This window comes from Epargyreus clarus, unplaced genomic scaffold (genome assembly GCF_041222505.1).
Source record: "Epargyreus clarus isolate Ecla_fem2 unplaced genomic scaffold, WU_Ecla_fem_2.2 ptg000036l, whole genome shotgun sequence".
NCBI lineage: Eukaryota > Metazoa > Arthropoda > Insecta > Lepidoptera > Hesperiidae > Epargyreus > Epargyreus clarus.
Genome location: NW_027332241.1, coordinates 7,031,037 through 7,055,819, shown reverse-complemented (window position 1 = coordinate 7,055,819; position 24,783 = coordinate 7,031,037). Strand labels below are relative to the sequence as shown.

The 24,783-nt window shown below is 38.9% G+C and overlaps 1 protein-coding gene across 3 annotated transcripts; it reads right to left on the bottom strand.

Moving 5' to 3' along the window:
• Positions 1 to 2,877: 2,877 nt before the first annotated feature.
• Positions 2,878 to 24,347, bottom strand: MFS16 (major facilitator superfamily transporter 16). 3 transcript variants are annotated; one of them, XM_073092536.1, is made up of 14 exons: positions 23,928 to 24,346; positions 17,417 to 17,586; positions 14,363 to 14,443; positions 13,519 to 13,652; positions 12,867 to 12,999; positions 12,014 to 12,162; positions 10,154 to 10,219; positions 8,630 to 8,674; positions 7,446 to 7,641; positions 7,089 to 7,237; positions 5,257 to 5,380; positions 4,669 to 4,746; positions 3,696 to 3,807; positions 2,878 to 3,244 (listed from the first exon to the last, which is right to left on the bottom strand). In XM_073092536.1, the coding sequence occupies exons 1-14, from the start codon at positions 24,053 to 24,055 to the stop codon at positions 3,169 to 3,171; spliced, it is 1,641 nt and encodes a 546-aa protein (XP_072948637.1). In that variant the 5' UTR covers positions 24,056 to 24,346; the 3' UTR covers positions 2,878 to 3,168. The 3 variants fall into 3 exon arrangements, with proteins under 3 accessions (XP_072948637.1, XP_072948638.1, XP_072948639.1); XM_073092537.1 differs by lacking the exon at positions 8,630 to 8,674 and having other exon boundaries at positions 23,928 to 24,347; XM_073092538.1 differs by lacking the exons at positions 17,417 to 17,586; positions 23,928 to 24,346 and adding an exon at positions 16,833 to 16,893.
• Between the last annotated feature and the right edge of the window lie 436 nt (positions 24,348 to 24,783).

The window sequence follows — 24,783 nt, the reverse complement described above, 5'->3', positions numbered from 1 at the left end:
TTATTAATAATAATAATAATAATCATCATCATCATCATCAACCCACTACTGTCCCACTGCTGGGCACGGGTCTCCTCTCATAATGAGAAGGATTAGGCCATAGTCCACCGCGTTGGACAAGTGCGTATTGGTAGACTTTACATACATATGAAAACTTTTTTTAAGATTCTCAGATATTTCCTTACGATGTTTTCCTTCACCGTGTGCTAAGCCGTGTGTTAAGCAAGTGATAATTAATTTCTGAAACGCACATTTTGAAAATGTCTAGTGTCAAATTTCGATTTTTGATAGGTCAAAATAGATAGATTGATTATTTATAATGAGCGTAAATTAATTTAGATATCTGGGTCTGGGTGTTTGTGTAGCACCCATTAGTGTCTAAGACTAAAGGGCACACAAGTACAAGAAGTTGAAAACGGGGTTCCCCATAGAAAAAATCGATATGTTTTGGCATTTTTTCTATATCTATTAAACTGAAATAGGTAGACACCTTAGATTTTTAGAATGGATGTACTTCTATAGCTGCTGTCATAACAAATACCAAAAAAAAAATGAAAATTTGGTCATACGGAACCCACCGTATGCGAGTTCGACTCACACTTGTTCATTTCGAAATAATACAATATTGTAGGATACACGGAAAAAATGCAATTCGGTTATGGAATGGATAGAATTTTTGAACTTTAGGATATTATTATATTATATAACATATAATTTATAAATATAACATCTTTAGAATTACAATGACATAAGCGCAAATAAACCCTTGAGGGTGGTGGAACCTTTGTGGTTCGACTCCGGCACCACCGCCACATCTATTTCTGTTATAACAGCAGTGTAGCGCTGCTGTGTTCTTGTTTGAAGTGTGGTAAGAGACATACTTATCCGAGGCGTTTCAGCTTAGTCCTCTGGGGTAGCGGTGCATCTGTGGCCGACCTTAGGTAGGAATATAATCCTACTCCTATATTGTAAAAGAAATGTACCGGAATCTTTTAACTCGATTTTTACCCATTTTACACGATTCTAATACTTTTGTCCCATTGTCCTTATCAGGATCATCAAGATTAACGATTTTCGAGGCGGTGTTCGAGCGCCTTAGAGAAAGTTCGCAAAGTTACTAGATTGCAACAATTATTACTTTTTAGTTTTATTAACTAGAAAAGCTCAGTTTTAAGTTTTTTTTTTAAATAATATATTATTATTATTTTTTTACTTAAATCAGCTGGATTTTTTGCACTTACATCAGTGTCATTCTAAGCGGTAATTGGAAATAGAAAAACAGGAAAAAGAACACACACAAATAACTAGAAATACGACGCCGAAAACCGGCATCTTTATAAACGCACCTTTAAAAAAATTGGCTACTTATACAAATATAACATAAATTAACATTGACATTATAAATGGACGTCGGGTTTATTATTAAATTCAGAAAAAATCAAGTTATACTTCTTTTGGGGCATGGATAAACAGATCGGAGTATATTTTTATCGTAAGGCGGAATTGCGTGCCGATGTAACACATATTCTAATGGCGAACGATATTACGCGCAACTATATGGGATGAATGAGTTCAAATGTGCCTTCGAGGTTACATCCGAAACTATAAGGATCAGTGAAAAATGCTGAAAGGAGTTACGAGGCCGATTTTTTTTCCCTAGCCGGGAATCGAACGAGTTCATTTTGTAAAATAAAATATATACTTAAGAATCGGCCTTGTAACAACTCATTTTAACCTTTTTCGCTAATCCTTATAGTTTCGGATTTAGCCCTGAAAGCCCATTTTAAAAATCACCCTATATATAATACAAATCATATTTGAATGGGACTCAAGTCTTGTGTGATATTGTAATACATATTTATCGGGGGACGAAGATTTGTGATGTAACACATATTTTTTTTGTAGTAATTACTTTCGCTATTGGTCGTTGGCGCAGCGGTCACCATACCGGTCTGACGCGCAGACGGTCCCGGGTTCGATCCCCGGCCAGACAGATTTAGAATTAGGAATATTATCTGGGTCTGGATGTTTTGTTAAACACGTCAGAGAAGCATAACTTCTTATATGTGTACCCAAGTACACAGTACAAAGTGTGTACATAGGTACACATACGCTTCTTCCCCTTTAACACTTTATACTTTATTGTTTTTGAACCCGAAGTCCATTCTTTTGTCTATCAATGTATATAAAGGTCTAAAAATCCAATATCAATTTATGTACATACAAAATTTTCGCAAAAAAACATTTTTTCACCATAATATATTTTGGAAATAAACCAAAATATTTTGGAAATCATAATTAATTACATATATTTAGTATTCTGCATAATCGTCACAATTATATAAATACTTGTTTCAACTAAGAATATAATTCAAAATGGTGGCCTCTTCATTTTGTGGTCACATTCAGTATTTCGCCAAAAGATGGCGCACCAAGGATTCTGAAGCACGCTGGTAAAGTTTACTTCACGACTCACTTTGGAAAAAGGCTTTTGAGTATTACAATGTGTACCCTACCCTCCTTAGTCAACCCATTGCTGTCCCACTGCTGAGCACGGGTTTCCTCTCAGAAAGCTACCCTGTATAGTTATCGCCAAACTGCTAGTCCGCTCTGAAGTTGTTGCGAGCAGGTGTAGTCATACAATTTACTATGGCGACGCGATTCATTTCTATATTCAGAGCGGACTAGCAGTTTTACGCGGACTATACCTATGTACATTTATGCAGAGTTGAGAAAACATCGATAGTGTGATTCAGAATACTTGTGGCGCTTTCTCTTGTCGAGATACCGAAAAGCGCCACAAAGAATAAACGGGGAAAAAATTTGCCACTATTTTTATTACCCGACAGCGGAGAGTAATGTTGTTCTAGCTATGTATGTATGTATGTATGTGTCATTCTGTGTCACGCTGCAGTACAAACGGCTTGATGGATTAACATATGAGGTGTCGTTGGATTCCTCTAAAATGTGGGAGTGACATAGACTATATTTTTACTCAATCGGGTTTTTCTTTGTCTAATAATGATATTTATTACAATCTCAATTGAAACAAGTTATACAACTACAAATAAATTCAATTAAAATTCAATCATTTTCTAAGTAAAATTGGTTGTGAGACCATGGGGTTTTTAAGTGAAATTATACCTTAATCTTATATTAATACTGTCGTTATTCTATCCGTACGACACGTTGGCTCGCCATACGCCTTTCGTAGCGAATTTTCCTATATTCCGATCTTGCTATCCTGTAAAAGAATATATAATACGGTTATAATAGTTATATAATATAAATAAATATAAATGTTTCAGACAAATATAAATGGCACTGTTAGCGAGGTTGTAATAATAACATTTTGAAAGAGGATTCTTTATGGTTCGACTCCAATGGCACCACTGCCAGCAGTGTAGCTGCTGTGTTCTGGTTTGACATACTTTTCCGAGGCGTTCCAGCTTAGTCCTCAGGGGTAGCGGCGCATCTGTGGTCGATCTCAGATAGGAATCGAATATAAGAACTGAATAGGAACGCCTCGACTTAGTATGTATCCCTTACCTCACCCTTCAAACCAGAACACAGCAGCGCTAAACACTGCTGTTATAACAGAAATAGGTGTGGCAGTAGTGTCGCCGGAGTGTAACCACAAAGGGTAGAACCCACCTTCAATACTATCTTAATGCTAATATTATCTTAATTCTGACCTGATAAGCAACACGAGCGCCAGGAAGTCGCACGTGATGAGCATGTAGAACACATAGGACCAGTTGCCCCAACTGGACACCACGCCCGCCAGCATGGGACCAATGGCAGCACCTACAACGTACACGCATATAAGCCTTAATTTTTTTAAGATTCCCTACGAAAAACTAAAAATGGGATCTTTATAGGAAGCACCTAAACCGTATACTCATATGAGCTTAATTTTTTAAGGTTCCCTACGAAATAAAAAAATGGAACCTTTCTAGGGTCCATAAGTCTGTCCGTCTGTCTGTCACAGCCAATTTTCGAAAATAGTGGGCCAATTAATTGAGTAGGAACTTGGTCATTTTCCGTGAGTTCCGTGAGCCATAGACGAATGAATATCGTAAGCAACGGAGATCGAACCCGGGACCTATTGCGCGTCAGACCGGTATTATGTCTTTGTATATTGAAGTTATACTTCTTTTTAGGTATGTTATTGATATGCAAATTCGGATCTGGATATTTATACGAATTTATTCAAAAGAAAAAAAAAGAAAAAATATTTATTTCTTCACAAATTTAACATTTAACATCTATTAAAGCTATTATATTCGAATTTTATTGGTATTATGTTTTTTATTTGAAAATAATACAATATTTAATACTAGCTAACCCGGCAAACATTGTACCGCCTCAAAATTTATTTATCAAATATATTTCATATAAAATATAGCCTATGTAACTCGTGGATAATGTAGCTTTCGAATGGTGAAAGAATTTTTAAAATCGGTCCAGTAGTTTTTGAGCCTATTCATTACAACCAAACAAACAAAGTTTTCCTCTTTATAATATTAGTATAGATAATACGAAGCATGTGTGAAATATTCGAAAGAAGTATTACTTCTCATGTGTGTACTGGGGTACACAAACGCTTTTTGTCGTTTGATAGTTGTGAAATTAACGTGAACGTAATAAACATGATTATATACATACCTATGCTCCCGGTACCGTCTATGATTGCAGTGACTGTCGCTAACGCTTGGGCGTCGCCCGCGAGACTACTATGAGTACCTGCAAAAATAGTTAAATTAAATACTTATTACTTAACTAAACAGTTAATCTATCTTATGTCATATTGAAAAATATTAATCTACTAGCTAAAGAAATACATTTTGTAACTATTAAAAGACAATTATAGTAATATTTCTGTAGAAATTCGCAGAAATTCTGACGGTGGTAGAACCCTTTGTGAATCGGCTTCGGCGGCACCACCGTCACACCTTTTTCTGTGTAATAAAAGTTGTGTTAAGCGGTACTGTGATCTGGTTTGAAGGGTGTGGTAAGGGAGACATACTTTTCCGAGACATTCCAGTTTAGTCCTTAGCGGTCCTTCGGGCAAAGGATCTGTGACCAACCTCAAGTAGAAATCTAATCTTATCTAAGGTTTATTACAGATGTCCATGGTCCAGTAGACACTTACCATCAGGTGCGCTGCATGCTCATCTGCTACTCTTATTGCAAAACACCCTCGAACCCTATTATCCTAGAGCCCTAGGACCCTACCATCAAAGTACCACTTACCCAGTTCAGCGCTAACAGCGGTGGTGATAAGGGCATAGGGTCCGTTAACCAGCACCCCGGCCGCCACTAGCAGCGTCACGTTAAGGGCGTAGGACAGAGCTCCCCACGTCTGGTATGCTAGGAGCTGGAGGTAGAGATTAGACCGTTAGTATTACGTTGCTGTTTATATATGTGGGAACGGCGTCTGGGGGGGAGGGGGGTGTCTGATGGTCTGAAGATCTGTATGTATGTAAGGGTCGGTACATGGATGCGGGGAGGCAGCTTTGGTGTGTGTTGGAGAGTGGAGGGTAGATGTGTGCGTGGAAGATGGGGGTTTGTGGATGTGTTGAGGTGTTCGTTTTGTGAGGGGAAGCATATCTGTATATGTGAGTGAGGAGAATGACTGAGTGTGTGTGAGGGGGAACTCTGTATGGGATGGGGTATCTGTGTGTGAGGAGGGGGAATGTGTGTGTGTGTGTGTGAGAGAGAGAGAGGGGGAAGCAAGATGACTGTGTGAAGGGTGGGCTGCCTTTGTAAGAATGTAGGTAGATTATGTGTAAGATATGGTGGTTGTGATAAGGGCATAGGGTCCGTTGACCAGCACCCCGGCTGCTACTAGCAGCGTCACGTTTAGGGTGTAGGACAGAGCTCCCCATGTCTGGTATGCTAGGAGCTGGAGGTAGATAGATGAGGATCTTTGCATTATTTACGTTGGTGTGTAAAGGTGTCTTTGTATGAGGGGCTTCGTGTGCGGATGTGGGGAGTTAACTGTACGTCCCCCACGTGGGGGTAGATGAATGTGTGTGAAGTGAAATGAAATGCAATATATTTATTTTGTATAGGCCAACGGCGGCACTTACAAATTGTCAGTTACAATACTTTTCTTAAACGGCTGAGAAGATCCGGTAAGAAACTCAGTGGGATTGTCTTTTTTTGAAATAATAATTATTATTATGTTTTTATTTTTTTTTAAATGCCATCATTTTTTACATATAATTAATAAAGCATTAGCTCCAGGATCTTGCTTTACATTTATCTAAAAAAAGAAGTTTGTTTAACAAGATACGCTACACTTTTCACGTTTTTTTAATCTAATGTGTGGGGGAGGGTTAAAGGCGTGTGTGTGTAAGATAGGGGAGGTTTGTGGATGTGTGGACGGGTCTATTTGTGTGAGCGGAAGTATATTTGTATATGTTTGAGTGAGGAGAGATGACCGAGTGTGACGTCACGTTTAGTGCGTAGATGAGGACTCCCCACATCTGGTTTAGCTAGGGATTAATGTACATATGTTTTATTGTTACTTAGATGTGTGTTGGAGGGGGTATGTGTGTAGGGAGGGGCATTTGTGCAGTCTGGAGGTGTGTATGAAGAAAGGAGAGTAGATGTGTGTGTGTGTGTGTGCATATCTGTGTGGGGGGTGACTGTGATTGTGGGGAGGATTGACTGTGTTGATATAGACATATTCGTGCGTTAATGTTATGTATATCAAGTTTGTGTGTTTGTAGGGACAACTCACGTTGGGCGTGGTGGCTGCGTAGAAGGCGAAGTTCAGTCAGACAGCAGGCCGGCGGTGTTTGTGTGTGTACATGAAGTGAAGTGTATGGTACGCAGACGTGTGTGTATGAGTGTGTGTGCGCGTGCGTGTGTGTGCGCGTGTGTGTGTGTGCGCGTGCGTATGTGTGTGTGTGTTTATATTAGAGGGAAGGTGAATGCATGTGAGGTGAATGTTACGCAGGCGTGTGTGTGTGTGTGTGTGTGTGCGTGTGTGTGTGTGTGTGTGCGTGTGTGTGTGCGCGTGTGTGTGTGCGCGTGTGTGTGTGTGTGTGTGTGTGCGTGTGTGTGTGTGTACTCACGGTGGGCGCGGTGGCCGCGTAGAAGGCGAGGCAGACGAGCGCGGGCGCTCCGGCGCAGTCAGCCAGCAACCCGGCCGCCGCGGCGCCGATCACGCCGCCCACGTCGAACGCTATGCTCAACTCCCCCGACTGCTTGGGGGTTAGGTGCGCTGCGAATAAAACTCACGTTGGGATACTGAACGGTATATCATAGTCATGGTAGAAGATCCCGATATAAGACGACCTTCACCGAGCTGCTTAATGGATGAAACGTTTTTTATATCAAATTAAATATGTCAAAAAGTATATAAAGGTGGTGTCATAATGAATAGTGAAATGTATTACGGGCGATACGAAGATAGCCGAGATGCCACTTACTGGACGTGTTGATGTAGAGCGGCAGCCAGTACATGAAGGTGTAGCTGACGAGCTTCGCGAACAGCAGCGACAGGGAGAACTCCAGCACGCCCGGGATCGCGAGAGCACGCGAGAGCGAGACCGCGCTGTGCGAGCGAGACGGCGATGGGCGGCGGGAAAGGAGAGCTGTTTGTTCCGTTGCGTCGTCTGGTTGGATCTGGTTAGAGCAATGTTTCTGATCATCATCAGTTAGGGATTTCTGGTCGATAATGCTGCTCGATGCGAGAAAAAATATAGTCGAGAAGTCAGAAATGTTATTTTTATCCCTTCTCTGTCCCACTGCTGGGCTCGGGTCTCCTCTCAGAATGAGAAGGATTAGGCTAAAATCCACCGTGCTGGCATATTGATTGACTTCACATATATTAGAATTTCATTTTTAGGTCTCTCAGGTATACAGGTTTCCTCATGATGGTTTTCTTCACCGTTATAGCAAGTGAGATATTAATTAATTTATAACATGCAGACGCCAAAGCTGTTTTAAAGGGAGAAATAAATAAATTGCCAGCAAAGGGCTTACGACTAACAGATGGACCTTGGGGGACATCCATTAATTACGTAAGAAAGTTTTATCGATTTTCTGAGATCCCCTCCCTGATGAGATGTCGTGATATTTGGTTTAACCCCCTCCCTATGCCCAAATCTCACATGATATTCAAGATGTGTGATTCTAGTGTATATGCGTTGAACTGATACTAAATATAAAAGAAAAAATAACTTGTTTAACATTTCTATTTAATAATAGTTAGGGCTAAGATTTTATGAAACATGCTTTATTTAATTAAAAATTATTTTTCGGAAGTATACTGAAAAAAATAGGTAATTATTGCCGAGACGCCTCTCCCCAAAGTGTAGTGTGGAGCTAAGGCTTCCTAATAAAAAAAAATAGAAATTTATTTTAGTTCAATTTTATTTTTTTAAATAAGTCCCGGAGGTGCAGTGTGGAGCTAAGGCTTCGTAATATAAGTTAGTGTTAGAGTAACATTAAGTTGGTTACAATAAAGCCATCAAGACGCCTCTTTACTCACACGAACCTGTACCTTCACTACAAAAGTAAGATTAGATAAGATTTGACTCCATCCCATCCTCCCCTAAGTACTTCACGTAATGAATGGACGCCCCATTGTATAGTTGTGATGGTAACATACCTGCGGTGTGTTGGTGGAGTGTCGGTTCGGTCGGAGGCTCGCCGCCTGCAAACGCATGCGGTTAGACCGTGCTATGCAATCCAGTGGGGATTATACGTAATCAAAGATACTGTATATGTGTATGGGGGCAAGTTAAAAAAAATCTTATAAAAATTAAAAGAAATGTTGAAAAATTACAATTTTACAAGTATATAAATTAATGTGAAATTATATAAAAAAAAACGCTTTCTATAAAAAAACGCTTTCTACACTCACAGCCCCACACTAGGATTCCCGGTGTCGTGGGTGCCATGGACACACACAGAGACAAATACACAAACCCAGACCCAGAAACAGAAATCTAAATTCATCATTTAGAAATCTGTCTGGCCGGGGATCGAACCCGGGACCCTCTGCGCGTCAGACCGGCATGGTGACCGCTCTGCCACGCGGGTAAAAAAAGTTGAACTTTCATAAAACATGTAGAATAGGTTATGGGGCGTCAAGTAAAAAAAACTCTTAAAAAAGAAAAAAAAACTTCAAAATGTTTTGTAGAATGCGTTTTTTTAATATAACAAAAAAAATTGCAAAATTTAGTAAAAAAATAAAAATCGTAATTTTTTAATCATATTCGGTTTTTTTTACATTATCCGATAACATCAAATATCATATATAGTATCTTTAATAACAATAGTCTGAGTAAAATTTTGTTGGTCAGAAAAGCAAAATGTATTTAAAAAATAAAAAATGATGAATAAAAATGTTTTTACTCAACAACATTCCACTCAATATACTGTCTTGTTATTTTGAATACAAGTAGGATTCAAAATTTTAAAATTTAGTCACAAATATATTTGAATTCGACATAAACAATAAATCTATGTTCTTCAAACCGTTTCATTGTTAATAAGTGCTCAATATAATTAGTGAAACATGTACATGTTAAATATCCCCATATCCTTTATTTTAGTCTTCCCTTTCCCCTTTCAACCCCTTTTACCCCTGAGGACTAAGTTAGAGTCACATGTGACTGTTTCCTTACAATATTTTTTTTATAACAGGAGTCTATAACATGCAGTCTACCTGATGGTAAGTGGCTACTGCCGCCCATGGACATCTGTAGTCAACCCCAGATAGGATTAGATTCCTACTTGACATTGACCACAGATGCGTCGCTACCCCTGAAGACTATATTGGAACGCGTCGTATAAGCGTCTCTCTTACCACACTTCAAACAACACAGCAGCGCTACACTGCTGTTATAACAGATATAGGTGTGGAGGTGGTGCCGCTGGAGTCGAACCTAAAGGGTTCTATGACCTTAACCACTCATCTTTGTGTGTCTAAACCACCTTTAACATCGTTCTTAAAGTGTGGCAATGCTGCCTCCAGAGAACCCCAAAGGTTTCTACCACTTTAACCACCCATCATTTTAAGTCTAACTTTAGACTCTAAACCGCCCATAAAATCGTGTCTCTATATACTACTCTTATAAAATGGTTTTAAGTGTTATTTACTCCCATTTTTTTCAAGTTAAAAACTCACCTGATCACCAACTATGACTTGTGTCTGTTCGTCCTCCTCCAACGACCTTCGTGGCGTTCGACTTTGCTGGAACAATTGAGGAAAAGTCCTCTATACTCACTTATACTCAACTATACTTACTTATACTTAATTATACTCACTTATACTCAACTATACTCACTTATACTTAATTATACTTCATTACTTACTCAAGCTTGACTCACAATGTATTTATTCATACTCTACTTTATTTAATGATACTCAAGCTAAACTACTCTCACATCTACTCAACAATACTTACTAAACTCACTCAAACTACTTCCACTTATACTCAGATATATTTAATGACACTAAAACTGAACTACTCTAATTTATACTCATTATCATCATCATCAACCCATCACTATCCCACTGCTGGGCACGGGTCTCCTCTCAGAGTGAGAAGGAACAGGCCATAGTCCACCGCGCTGGACAAGTGCGTATTGGTAGACTTGACATACCTTCGAGATTTCTTTTTTTTTTATATAAATCTCTCGGGTATGCTGGTTTCCTCACGATGTTTTTCTTCACCGTTTAACAAGTGATAAATAATTTCTAATACGCACATAACTTTGAAAAATCAGAGGTGCGTGCCTGGGATTTGAACCTCGGACCCCTCGATCGAGAGGCTGAGTTTCTTAACCACTAGGCTATCACTGCTTAAATTTATACTCACTCATACTTAATTATACTGAGCAAGAGAACAGAATTATACTCAAATAGTTACTTACTATATAACTGTAGTAAATTATACTCAACTATACTAACTCGTACTCAACTATACTAGTTACTACTCACACTTAGTTAGTTATGTATAGTTATATTCAATAAGAAATGAATACTATATTTTATTTATTAGTAATTAATTTCCTTCTTCAATCTTAATTTACAACAGTGTGTGTGGAGGCATATATGTAGCGTATCTGTGTGTATCTTACATATTCAAGGCAAAATCAATAAATCATAAAATAATATATCAATTATTAATACTTTTACAACGAGCGACTAGAAAAGCGACCAGTCGTCCAACCGGTCGTGCGATCCTATGTCTAACGAACCGAAAATAACTTCAAAATAGGGTCAGATCCCAAGACCGTGATAATGTGTCACTGGCCCAAATTATCCAAACATTGTAGCGAAAATATTTTGACCAATCGACGGATAAGTTTCAAGTAACCTTCAAATAAATCCTAAGGGTCATTTTAAGTATTTTTACAAGCTTTATATTAGCTTCACTTGTATGTTTGTCAGTGAGTAACTTCGTTTTTCAGTAGAAAGAGATCAACATACATCCTTATCTTACCGTGCATGTATTAAAGAATGAAATAGAGTACCGAAAGCTTTTTAGTTGATTTTATCATAAAAGCGTTTTTTTTTTAGTTTTTTGAACTATATTTATTTTAGGTATAATATAGGAGTAGCAGACGAGCATGCAGTCCACATGATGGTAAGTGGTTTCTGCCGCCCATGGACATCTGTAATCAACCACAGATAGGATTAGAAATTCCTACCTGAGGTCGGCCACAGATGCGCCGCTACCCCTGAGGACTAAGCTGGAACGCCTCAAAAAAACTTAATTCTAGTAACTAAACTAAACTTAAATAAACTCTGAAAAAACTTAATTTTGGTGACATGAACTTTTTGCAAAATTTCGTAGGTTCTAATCACAATGTTTATGTAAATAGAGGGGGGATAATAGTTTTGCTTACATACGCTGGCAAGGGTGACAAAATAACTACAATTCTACTTTTAATATTCGAAAGAAACAAAAAATAAAATCTTTATTCTCTTACTCTAATCTTTTATTATCTTTATTTAGATGACTAATCCAACCTAACCTACCTCAGGTTCCCCAGGGTGCAATCCAAGCGCCCGAGGCTCTGGCGCCAAGAACAGGAAGACCAGGATAGCCACAACGCCCATCACCAGCGCCGGCCACACGAAGGACAGGGCCCAATCCTTCTCTACGTATGAAGCGGCCATCATTGTACCTGTAAAGTGACATTTATCCATGTTATTTAAACTTCTTTATTAGCAAAAAATTCTGAAAGGAGTTACGAGGCCGACTTTGATAAAAAATAAAACTGCATCAATAGTTGTCTAAAAAATATTATCTATCCCTAACCGAGAAACGAACGAGATCGTTGTGAAAAAATAAAGCACCCTGTATTACACCATCGGATAGTGCCACTTAGCAGGCTAGAAGAATTGATGAATGACAAACTAAAGGAATAGATCATTTTGAAGAAAAGACATATTAACAAGGTCAGATTTGATTCATATACAAGGTCGTAACTGAGTTTATTTTTTTTAGATATAAAATGATATTACGACACAATATGTACCAATACTTTTTTTTTCACTTTCGCTCCTTGCGCGTGTACACATTGATACACGCACCATTTTTTATTAATAACACCAAAGAAGTATAACTTCTTACATGTGTACATAAGTACACACATACTTTTTATTATATTTCCGTTTATACTACTTTTTACTCAACCACGGAGGGTAATGTTCGAGCGTATGTATGTATGTGTCATTCTTTGTCACGCTGCAGCACAAACGACTTGACAGATTAACATATGAGGTGTCGTTAACTTCGTCTAATGTTGGAATGACCAGACTATATTTTTAAGCAGTCAAGTTTTTGTTTCTGCATTAATTAATAATTATTTTGACGTTTCGTACCTACCCAATATATTCCCGAGCGAGGTGTGCGAGTTCCAAATACCGAAGATTAGGCCCTTTTTGCTGTTCCCAAACCATTTGCCCACTATTGACACAGTGCCCGGCCAACCTGTAGTCTGCGCTATACCGGCCCCTGCCTGACAAGGGTTAAGTTACTTTAGGGGGTAGCTTAATGAAATAACTTAAAAATCAATCTTTATTCAATATTGTTTATAATATAGGGGTAGCAGACGAACATGCAGTCCACCAAAGTAAGTGGTTAATTGGTGAATCATATTGTGTTCGGTATGAATATGAATGTGTGTGTGCGTGTGTTTGTGTGTGTGTGTGCGTGTGTGTGTGTTTGTTTGTGTGTACGTGTGTGTGTGTGTTTATGAATGTGAGTAAGTATATACGTGGTGAACTAGTGGACCGAGAGCCGAGAGCATCTGTAGCCGACCTCAAAAACCACGACAATGACCACAGCACGTGGGTGGCATGCTCTTTTCATGCTTCATTAAAACAGCGGGAAAATATTACACTATTTCTGACATGATGTTTCAAAATTGGCTTTCTCCAATTTATTTCTATGTTACGTAAATCAATAAATTCGAAAATTCGAAAATCGACTACAAGGTACTTTAGACATCTCAGGAAAATTCCAGAAGAAAACTCACCTGGACCAGAAGATAGAAGGATATATGATGTATACCCAAGGTCTTCCCGAGTCCAAAAAGATAGCAGAAGATTGAAGATACCAGCATCCCGATCGAGAGGAAGTATCTCAAGTCCACTCGTTCTGCCACCATGCCTGTCAAATTATCATAAATAAAATACGGTTAACATTTTGAACAAAAGAAAAGTGCAAAGTGCAAAACAAAAAGTGCTCTGTAAAGAACCTATTTTGAATTAAAAAAAAATGATTTTGATTTGATTTGAGGGGAAAATCCTTAGTGATTCTAGTCCAAAGGCGCCTCCGCCAAACCTATTTCTGCAAAGTTAAATGATTCAACTCTGACGGCACCGCCGTCACACTATTTCTGCCTATTAACTAGTTTGAATGGTGTGGTAAGGGAGACATACTTTTCCGAGGCGTTCCAGCTTAGTCCTCAGGGGTAGCGGCGCATCTGTGGCCGACCTCAGGTAGGAATCTAAACTTATCTGGGGTTGATTGCAGATGTCCACGGGCGGCAGTAGCTTACCATCAGGTGGTCTGCATGTTTGTTTGCTTCTTTGTGGCGCCCATTTTCTTCATAAAGTTGCGATTTCCGTCTAAACTCTTACCAATATGTGCTATGTGGATGTATTGTCATCAACCAGTACTGTCCCACTGCTGGGCACGAGTCTCCTCTCAGAGTGAGAAGGATTAGGCCACAGTCCACCGCGCTGGACAAGTGCGTATTGGTAGACTTCACATACTTTTGTGGCTACAAGTACATATTTAGTCCCAGTTCCTGAGTAGGTGCTCTCAGCGACTTTGCGAGAATAGTCAATATAATACCAAGTATCTATAATTCTTACCAGACACAAACATGGCGCCAGCATACGAGAAGAGGAACGCGGAGTCCAATGTACCCAGCAGTGTGTTCGCATCGCTAGTATCTGTGAACAACACAATCTAAATATAAGATGATGGGCTGCGAAGCATGTGTGTACTTATGTACACATGTGAGAAGTTAAACTTCTTTGGCTTTTTAATAAAAGAAAAGACTGCTTGTATCAATGTACAAGAAGTAAAACTATTACAAAATTATATAACATTTTTTTTTCGATATCTAAAAAAATTATAATTAAACTTTAATAACCTTTTTGCTAAACTGACGATTCTAAATGTCGGTTTTATAAAAAATCCGTCGAATATATTTTTTCATTCGAGCCAAAAGAAGTATAACTTCAAAAATGCATCTTGAAAACAGGACCACAGTGACAGGTGTTCAATATGTATTAGGGTAACAGGTTTAATATACATCTACAGACACAGAGCGTGTCAGTCACGTGCCGTGACAGACAAAGTATTCTCCTATACAATACTATAATGTGTCTTGACGTATTTATATCTACCATAACAGCGCAGACACGGGCCGTGCCTGGTGACATATTGTATATAAATATAATTTTGTCTGACACGACACGTGTCTGACACGTTCAATGTCTGTAGATATAAACGGGGTGTTAAGATAAAATTATTCTAATAAATGTCTATTACCTACTTAGTAAAAATCATGATTTTTCTCATGAGAAGTAAAATAGATTTCAGTAATAGTTAAGAGTATTGCAAAATTTGTATTTATCTAATTTTAATTAAACTATAAACTAAAATAGAACTTATTTAAAACAATTATACTATTTATAATTTTTTCTACTTAGTTGTAACTTTTTAAAATGTATATCGTCCGTGTCAAAGAAAAAAAATAATTAGTTAAAACTTTAGTTCAGGTTAATTTCGGAGTTTAATGAACCGCTAACTGACTGACTTATGAGAAAGTTAAAATTAAACCTTTCTACTCGAAAACAAAGTATATTTCCGTAACTAGTTAACTGCATTTGCATATGGGCGTTGACAACAAGATAATATTACCTACAATTACACGTGTGACCTCATATTACATATCTAATATAATAAAATTGTAACATAGTTAATTGTATCAGGCGTTACTTTGCGGAAATCCATGCTAAGACTTAGCGATTAACCGTCGTAGAGTCAACTTACCCTGATGATGCTCCGTTTTGGAGCGAAACACGTGTTGGTGGTGGTATGTATGGTGGTGTATAATTTTAATTTTTGCATCTGCATGCATCCTTTGAGGGAGGGAGGGTGGTACATACTGCATTTAAAATATATACCATCATACATATTTGTAGCGGATTGTTGCGAAGTAGTTTTAATCTTAACTTAATAAAATTGAAACATATTTTATATGTAACATTAGGTAGAATTTTATTGTTCGACTACCACCACCCCTATTTCTGTTCTAACAGCAGTGTGTTCTGGTTTGATGGGTGTGATAAGGGAGATAGATCGGTAGACAAGGTGTTCTAAATTAGTTCTAGGTAGCAACGTGTCTGAAGTCGAGCTAAGGTAGGTCTCTGATCCTATCTAGGGTTGATTACACATGTCCTTGGGTAACAGTAGCCACTTAAAAGTTAAAAAAATGCTGCTTCTTAAAACGTTACACTATAAATAATACTACTATAAATAATAATACTAAAATATATTGTCCAAAAGTAAATGTATTGTGAAAATTCGAAATCGTAGCAGCAGTTTCTTTAATGGGCGACCCCCATTTATTTTCAAGCTTTTCAATGTTTAAGAATGTGTTGTTATAGCCGCCGTAAAAAGGGTTACAACAAGTAAAAATTTACTTATTTTACTTGTACTACAATTATTATTGATACTTCAAAACTATTAACAAAAGTTAGTTACATTTTTTACATTACTTTTTATAAAGTCGTGTTAAATACGTGAAAAACTTACTTCCTAGCTTGTTGTGGCAAGAAATGAGGAAGACATTTAAAAACTTGCATCTACTAAGAACGATTGTGTTTTTGTGTAAGTAAAGTAAATAGCATGCAGTCCATCTGATTACTGACGAATGTATATTAATAATCAATCCCAGATAGGATTGATGTCAGTTGCTGTTTTCATTGTCAGTTTTTTCCGAGTGATGTTTTAGAATACTACAAGCATGCAGGCTGCCTTTCTACCAGAGATGTACGAGGTAGCTAACCCTTGTGTCAAGCTATTTTTTCCCTGAGGTAGGTAGCGCTTTGGGAATAACTCAGCAGAATGTTCTTAGTCGAAAAAAAATAATAAATCGAACTTTAGGTAGGAGACCGTTCAGACTCTAGCTGATATAGATGGAACGTCATCTTTTTGCTAGCGATACGATGTAAGCGTCCAGGATTAACCCCTGCCTTCCCTCCTCTACTCTTCTCCTATGACAAAGAAATAGGAATGCCTCCTCTTCCCAGGATCCCAGGGTATACTCACTGAACGGTGGCCAGTTGCACCACTGGTCGTCCCCGGGCGCCACGTCCGGCGGCGGCGGCAGCGCGCTCAGTTCTGGTGCAGCACGCTCTTCACCACCGATATCGGCTTGCGGGTCAGGTGGTACGTCATTACGTCATGTACGTCACATTAGGCTTTCTTAGTAATCAGACCTAGTGATAAGACAGACGGGCTACCTGATGGAGAGCAGTCAGAGTCGCCTATGAACATTTGCAATAACAGAGGTGTCACCAATGCGTTGCAGCCTTTCAAGATCTAATTTAGCCACTTTCTTGAAGAGCCCATATCATAGCGTTCCGGGAATACCTAAGCAGAAAGTTCTTCAGGACTCCAGCTGATGAAACCTCATCCTTAGACTAGTGATCCGATGGAAAATTTGCAGGATTAAACCCTGTTCTGTTTTTTAATTAACGGGAGTCCTACACCACTTTTCCTATGGAAACCTAGGGAAACTTAACCTTGTACTCAAGAGCTTTTCTTCCCAGAGTATACTCATTAAACTACTCTTCTCCTATGACAAAGAAATAGGAATGCCTCCTCTTCCCAGGATCCCAGGGTATACTCACTGAACGGCGGCCAGTTGCACCACTGGTCGTCCCCGGGCACCACGTCCGGCGGCGGCGGCAGCGCGCTGCAGTTCTGATGCAGCACACTCTTCACCACCGATATCGGCTTGCGGGTCAGGTGGTACGTCATGTACGTGAAGTAGGTGAGGACGAGGACGCTCACTTGGTACCTGGAAGAAGGGTTTTGTTTTAGAAATAGGGACTTATTTTAAGTAGTAGACGAGCATGCAGTCCACCTGATGATAAGTGGCTACTGCCCCCCATGGACATCCGTAATCCCACATAACTTTTTTTACAATATAGGAGTAGCAGACGAGCATGCTGTAAATCTGATAGTGAGTGGCTATTGCTGCTAATGGACATCTGTAATCAACCACAGATAGGATTAGATTACTAACTGAGGTCGGCCACAGATGTCGCTACCCCTGAGGACTAACTTAAAACGCATCGGTTAAGTATGTCTCCTTTCATCATCAATCCATTACTGCTGGGCGCGAGTGCCTATTCCAAGGAGAAGACCTAAAAGACCATAGTCCACCGCGCTGCCCAAGTGCGAATTGATAGACTTTACATACTATTGAGGTTTTTTTTAATATTTCAAGTATGCAGGTTTTTCCTCACGATGTTTTCCTTCACCGCTTAAGCAAGTTATAATTAATTTCTAATACGCTCATAATTGAAAAATCAGAGCTGCGTGGGATTTCAACCTCGGTTCACCGAATTCAGAGGTTGAAATGAGGTTAACACTGCACAGTACGTATTTGTCATAGATAAGTAACGATATCTCACCGCCTTGTAATTGAAGCAAGCCATTAAATGGCTTAAACGGCTGACAAATGTTTCAGCCATTTAATGGCTGGCATGGTGTAATTTACGCGGAGCAACGCCGACATGTGCAGTTAAGTGGTGCAAAAACACAAAATCGAAGAAAAAGTGCGGAAAAATATCTTTTTATTCGTAAATGATCTAAAAACTACATTTTTTAAATATTTTTCAAACACGAAAATAGATGACAGTGACAATTTCAATGGTCAAAACTGTTACATTTTCTTGTTAGGAGTGAGTGATCTTTACTTATCTATCGTATTTGTACATAGCACCAACACTAATCGTAATCAGCGAAATCGTGACTAATTAAAAAACATACAACAATGGGTCATTATCTAACTGTTTTGCACAAATGGTGCTGTGGGAACAAAATTGTGATAGTAAAATCCAGTGTTGATAACAGATTTTATTACAAGCTTATTTTATGCCAATATAATCTACCTTTCTTTTGTTTTAACTTTGGTGATTCAAATATTTCGAATTGGCGCATGTTTTACATAAATATAAATATATGCATAATTAACTAGAAATTTATTTTAAAAAAACTCCGACTGCTAAAAAATATAGTCTATGTCACTCCCACATTTTTTTAAAATATTCAACCTAACGATAAGGCAGACGGGCTACCTGGAAAGCAGTCACCGTCGCCTATGGACATTTGCAACACCAGAGGAGTCGCCAATGCATCGCCGGCTTTGAAGGAGAGTTCTTATTACACCCATATTATTATTATTTTGAAGGTGGTAGAACCCTTTGTGGTTCGACTCCGGCGGCACCACCGCTACACCTATTTCTACCTAATAACTGCAGTGTTAGGTGCTGCTGTGTTCCGGTTTGAAGGGTGTGTAAGGGAGAAAGACTTTTCCGAGGCATTCCAGCTTAGTCCTCAGGGGTAGCGGCGCATCTGTGGCCGACCTCAGGTAGAAATATCTAATCTTATCTGGGGTTTATTACAGATGTCCATGGGCGGCAGTAGCCACTTACCATCAGGTGGACTGTAAGCTCGTCTGCTACTCTTATATTATAAAAAAAATATATAATAAAAAAACCCCTCTTGAAGAGCCTCATGTCATAGTCCTGAGAGAATACGTCACGATGAAGTTCATTCCACATTTTACACGTAAGCGGCAAAATTTAGAGGAATCCAGCGACACCTCATATGTTAATCCGTCAAGTCGTTTGTGCTGCAACGTGACAAAGAATGACACATACATACATACGCTCGAACAACATTACCCTCCGCAGTGGGTAAAAACTAAAGATTATGATTGCAGAAGGAAGTAGAACATCAGCTCAACCACGTAGTTCGACTCCGGAAGCACCACTGTCATACCTATTTCTGCCTTATAATAACATTTAAGAGCTGCCGTGTTCCACTTTGATAGGTGCAGTAAGGGATCTCCGAGGGCGTTCGAACTCAGTCTTCAGGGCTAGCACCACTAGTCACCACCACTGTGGTTGACTTGGGCTAGATGTTTAATCCTTACGCGGAAGTGTTACTAGCGTACCCGTGGTCCCGACAAAGAGCGTCCAGAGGAACACCGTGGGGTTTTAGCCGGTAGGAGTCCGACATATTCTCTGCTGCCCCCGCGAAGGAGAGGAACCCATGATAGGTTTCCCCACGAAAAAAAGGTGTTTAATCCTATTTAGTTTTGATTACAGACGTCTATACGACGGTGACCCTTTTTTGTTTACGAGGGGGAAACCTTCAAAAGGTACCCGACGACGTGGGAGCGCTGGCTGGGTTATGAGGGATATTTACCCCCCGGTGGCCGTCCTCAGCGCTTGGTGTAGAACTCCGGGATCTCCAGAGTCCTCAACCGGAGTCCTCCGAGCGCGATGCAGCTATCGGGCTCTGCCCTGGGGGAAGCAGTTTACGTTCCTTCGGCACACCTGGTGTTTACGACGGTATGCGGCCACACACACCGCCGTCCTTCTCGGGGTTGCTTGCTGGACGGCTCGAGCTCACACTTTTGCCGCCCGCAACCCCGGAAGCCCCCTTTTAGTCGCCTTTTACGACAGGCAGGAGATACCGTAGCCCTATTCTAGTCCCGGAACTACAGGGACAATACGACAATGACCTACCGTCAGGTGGACTGCATACGCGTCAGCTACTTCTACATAAACTAAATTGTGTCATTTGGCCCATAAACGCTAACAAAAACAAAACCTATATTACATTACCGAATATGGACCATCACCATATCAAATTCTACTTTGTTGTCATATGTTTTGTGTAATCGCGTTAAGGCCTCGTGTAATCGTTAGCGATAAGTTGTAAAGATAAACGTTGGATGGTACTGGGCCTTTATTTTAATATATTATAAGTTTTTCTGGAGCGTACTAATCAAGTGGATGAATCTCAATTGAGTAGTCAGAGATTCGAAACTCACGCACGTCTGATTTTAAAAAGTTATGTGCGTATTACAAATTAATTATCACCTTCTTTAACGGTTAAGATATTCATCATTATCATCATCATCGTCATAGCACGGCATGGGTCTCCTCTCAGAATGAGAAGGATTAGCCATAGTCCACCGCGCTGTTCAAGTCCGTAAACTTCACGCGATAATTAGTTTCTATTGTGATAATTAAATTCTAAGAATTTCTTAGAATTTGACTTAAATTCTAAGAATTTCTTAGAATTTGACTTAAATTCTAAGAATTTCTTAAAATTTAATACTGCATTTTCGCTACTTCAATTTTTAACCGACTTCTCAAAGGGACTAAGTTATATACTCGTCGTATATCTATTATTTTTTTATAAAACAAAATCGCCATCGCAAAACCTACTCGCTAGTAGTCAAACCATGACCTTATACCACGCGTACAGTGTACACACGCGGCCCGCAATGCTGATGTGTGTTCTGAGTAATCAACAAACACTATGTTTGTACAAGTTTCGCATACGTAGCCTATGACACCGTACATTGTTGATCAGATATGTGCGACTGTATCTACGTGGATATTATGAGGACTTAGTCAAATGAGTGTGATAGGTTTTTTTCATTATATAGGAGTAGCAGACGAGCATGCAGTCCACCTGACGGTAAGTGGCTACTGCCGCTTATGGACATCTGTAACCAACCCCAAATAGGATTAGATATTCCTATTGGAGGTCAGCTACAGATGCGCCGCTTCTCCTAAGGATTAAGCTGGAACGCCTCGGAAAAGTATGTCTCCCTTACCAAACCCTTCGAACCAGAACACAGCAGCATTTAACGCTACTGTTTAACCATAAAGAATTCTACCACCTTCAACAAAGAATTTTGAAGGTGGTAGAACCCTTTGTGGTTCGACTTCGGCGGCACCAACGCCACACCTGTTTCTGTTATAACAGCAGTGTAGCGCTGCTGTGTTCTGGTTTGAAGGATGTGGTAAGGACATACTTTTTCGAGGCATTTCAGCTTAGTCCTCAGATGTAGCGGCGCGTCTGTAGCCGACCTTATTTAGGAATTTAATGTATCTGTGGTTGATTGCAGATCTCCATATGACAGTGACCAGTAACCATCAGGTGGACTGTTGTTATTAGGCAGAAATAGTGGTGGCGCCGGAATAGAACTAAACAGGGTTCTCAGGGGTAGCGGCGCATCTGTGGCCAAGATCACATAGGAATCTAATTGTATCTGGGGTTGATTATATACATTCATGGGAGGCAGCAGCCTACCATCACGTGGACTGCATGCTCGTCGGCTACTCCTATATTATAAAAAATTATATATCAATACATAATGATATTGATCATTCAATTAAGCAATCAGTGCCCGATATCAATAATAGATTAGAGTTTAACCAAAATTGACAAAAACATTAATAAAACTATACAGATAGTTATCTTATCATCTTTATGGTTTTATATCATTTACGTCAATACTACATTTGTCAATTAATATTTACTTCCTGGATTTTATTTTATGAAGACCAGTCTGTCTTGGTCACATTACCAATCTGATATGTAGGGGGTATGGGGTTCGATTCCCAGCCCAACAAATATCTGAATCATGAAAGAAGATAACATATGTGTTAGGTTTGGTTGTGTGTGTATGTCTGCGTGTGTGTACATAGCACCCATGATACAGGGAATCGTAGTGTATACCTGTGAGTGTAGAAAGCATCTAAAGATATTGTAAGCACATGCATATAAGCATACAGTTCACTTGATACTAACTCATTGCCATATGGACATCTGTAATAACCCAAAATAAGATTAAAGTGCTACCGTCAGGTACAGTCAGGTCGCCCATAGATGCAATACTACTACCTACTCCTGAGGACTTAGTTGAAATGCCTTGGATAAGTATGTCTTCCTTACCAAATCCAGCAAACCAAAACATAGCAGTGCTATACAGTATAATTATTATTGGGTAGAAACAGGTGGTTATGGTGCCTCCAAAGTTAAACCACAAAGGATTCTACCACCTTAATAAAAACAAGTGATGTGTCGCTGGCTACAAACTATAGGGGCATATAATAAATGCATTTTTAGGGTGGTATACCACTCATCAAATATCTTTGTCCAATTTCAATGTCCAACATTTGATCAAATTTCTTTGACAGATGCCCATTCCACTCGTCTTATATTTTTGTCCAAGATTTCTTTATAATATTAATAGTTATGACAATGGCAGAATGTGGAGCGACTGTTTTTGGCGATTGTTTTTGGCCTGGAAATGAGTTTGTCTAGCTGGTAAATTGTTTGATCAAATATCAAATAGAATGAAGACATCCAATATTTTATCAAATGTGCATTGGACAAAGATATTTGACCAGTGGAATACAATACAATGATATTCAGTTCCAAATTTATGAAATACAATATAATCTCTCAATGGATCATATTAATAGAATAAATATTTTTACAGCAACAATAAAAAATATTTGATGTTATAAAAGGTTATTAATCTTTTGTCTTCTGAAAAATAAGTATTACATATATGCCTCTATGGTTAGAAGCCCGCAGTATATTTCCTTTCCTTCCTTATAAATTTTGAACATAAAAGGGTATTACAAAACTTTTAAAACATAGAAACAGGAAAAATATATTGTAACATTTTGACTCGAAAGTGACTTGCAAAAAGTAATGGTATGTCTACCATTTTTTTCAATTATTAACAGTCCCAGTGGGTTTCCTTGCAGGGATTAAGATCATAGTTCACATTTGGTGAAGTGCAGATCCGGAAACTTCACACACCTTTGAAAACTTATTTAATAAACTTTCAGATGTGTGGGTTTAAGCACAATTCACTATTACTAGCATGTATAGTTATCGACAAACTGTTAGTCCGCTCTGAAGTTGTTGCGAGCAGGTGTAGTCATACAATCTGCTATGGCGATGCAATTCATTTTTATATTCAGAGCGGACTAGCTGTTTTATGCAGACTATACCATCATGCATTTCAGTGGAGATGTAGATGACGGTTGACTTGCATGTGAGGTAACCTTAGTCTTCAGAAGTGGCTATCCATCTGTGACTGGTTTCAGGTAGAATCTGTTTTATATTGACTTGGAAACAGTTATCCATGGGTAGCAGTGACCACCATCAGATGGAACGAAAGCAAATTTTCTACGTTTCCCTTATTAAAATTGTCACTTTTGTAAAAACCCGAAAAACACCAGTACACCTATTTTCTGACGCCGTGTCTAAAATACAGTTGTCTATTCAAATTCAAACACAATGACTCACCATCGAAGCCTGTTGATCTGCAGCCTTGGACAGAACCAACCACTGATCCTCTGGACACACTGTATCCCACAGGGAGCGTCCCGGTTCACCCCACTCATTTTCAAAAACTTCAAACACTTCCCTCTCATAAAAATGTTTAAACTACGATACCAACTTTTAAAACAACACTAGCATTATAAATTCTTTGTTTACGAAAAAGGTTGGCACAAAAAGGCGTTTATCTCCTTAAATATATTTAGCACAGCGTCGAAATAATTCAGAAGGATCCTTCGTCAGTTTAACAACGTACGTTTGTTACGTTTTTACTTTTATTTTATTTCGGTTTATATTTAAAAAATATAATAAATGTGAGAGACTGTCCGTGCCGACACGTCGAACTTATTTAAATGTCAATGTCATATTACCAAACATTAGCGATTGACTTACGTCAATCAAACATCTTTTTTTAGTGAAAGGTATTGACTATGGTAGTGTTGCATAATTTTTATGTAATGCCAAATAAATTCGTGAACGATGGGTCGAGTATGTAAACGCTGCGCACGGGAGGAAATTCGTAATTCTCTGATTCGCGCTGAGATGCCTCGCGATGAACGAATGTCGTGGCGTATAACGTGGTTTGCCGAGTACACGTGAGTGAGTTATATACATACTTCTAATCACGCCTACTCGTCTGTACTCGGCGAGCGTAATTTTTATAAAATTTAAGTATTGAGTAAACTGATATGCATTATTCTTAATACTTTACAAAACATTTTATTAACTGATATATATAAATTGGTAGTTGACAGATAACTTCAATGGATTTTATTTACATAAAATTACTAGAATTGTTCCTAAGAATATTACATTTAAAAGT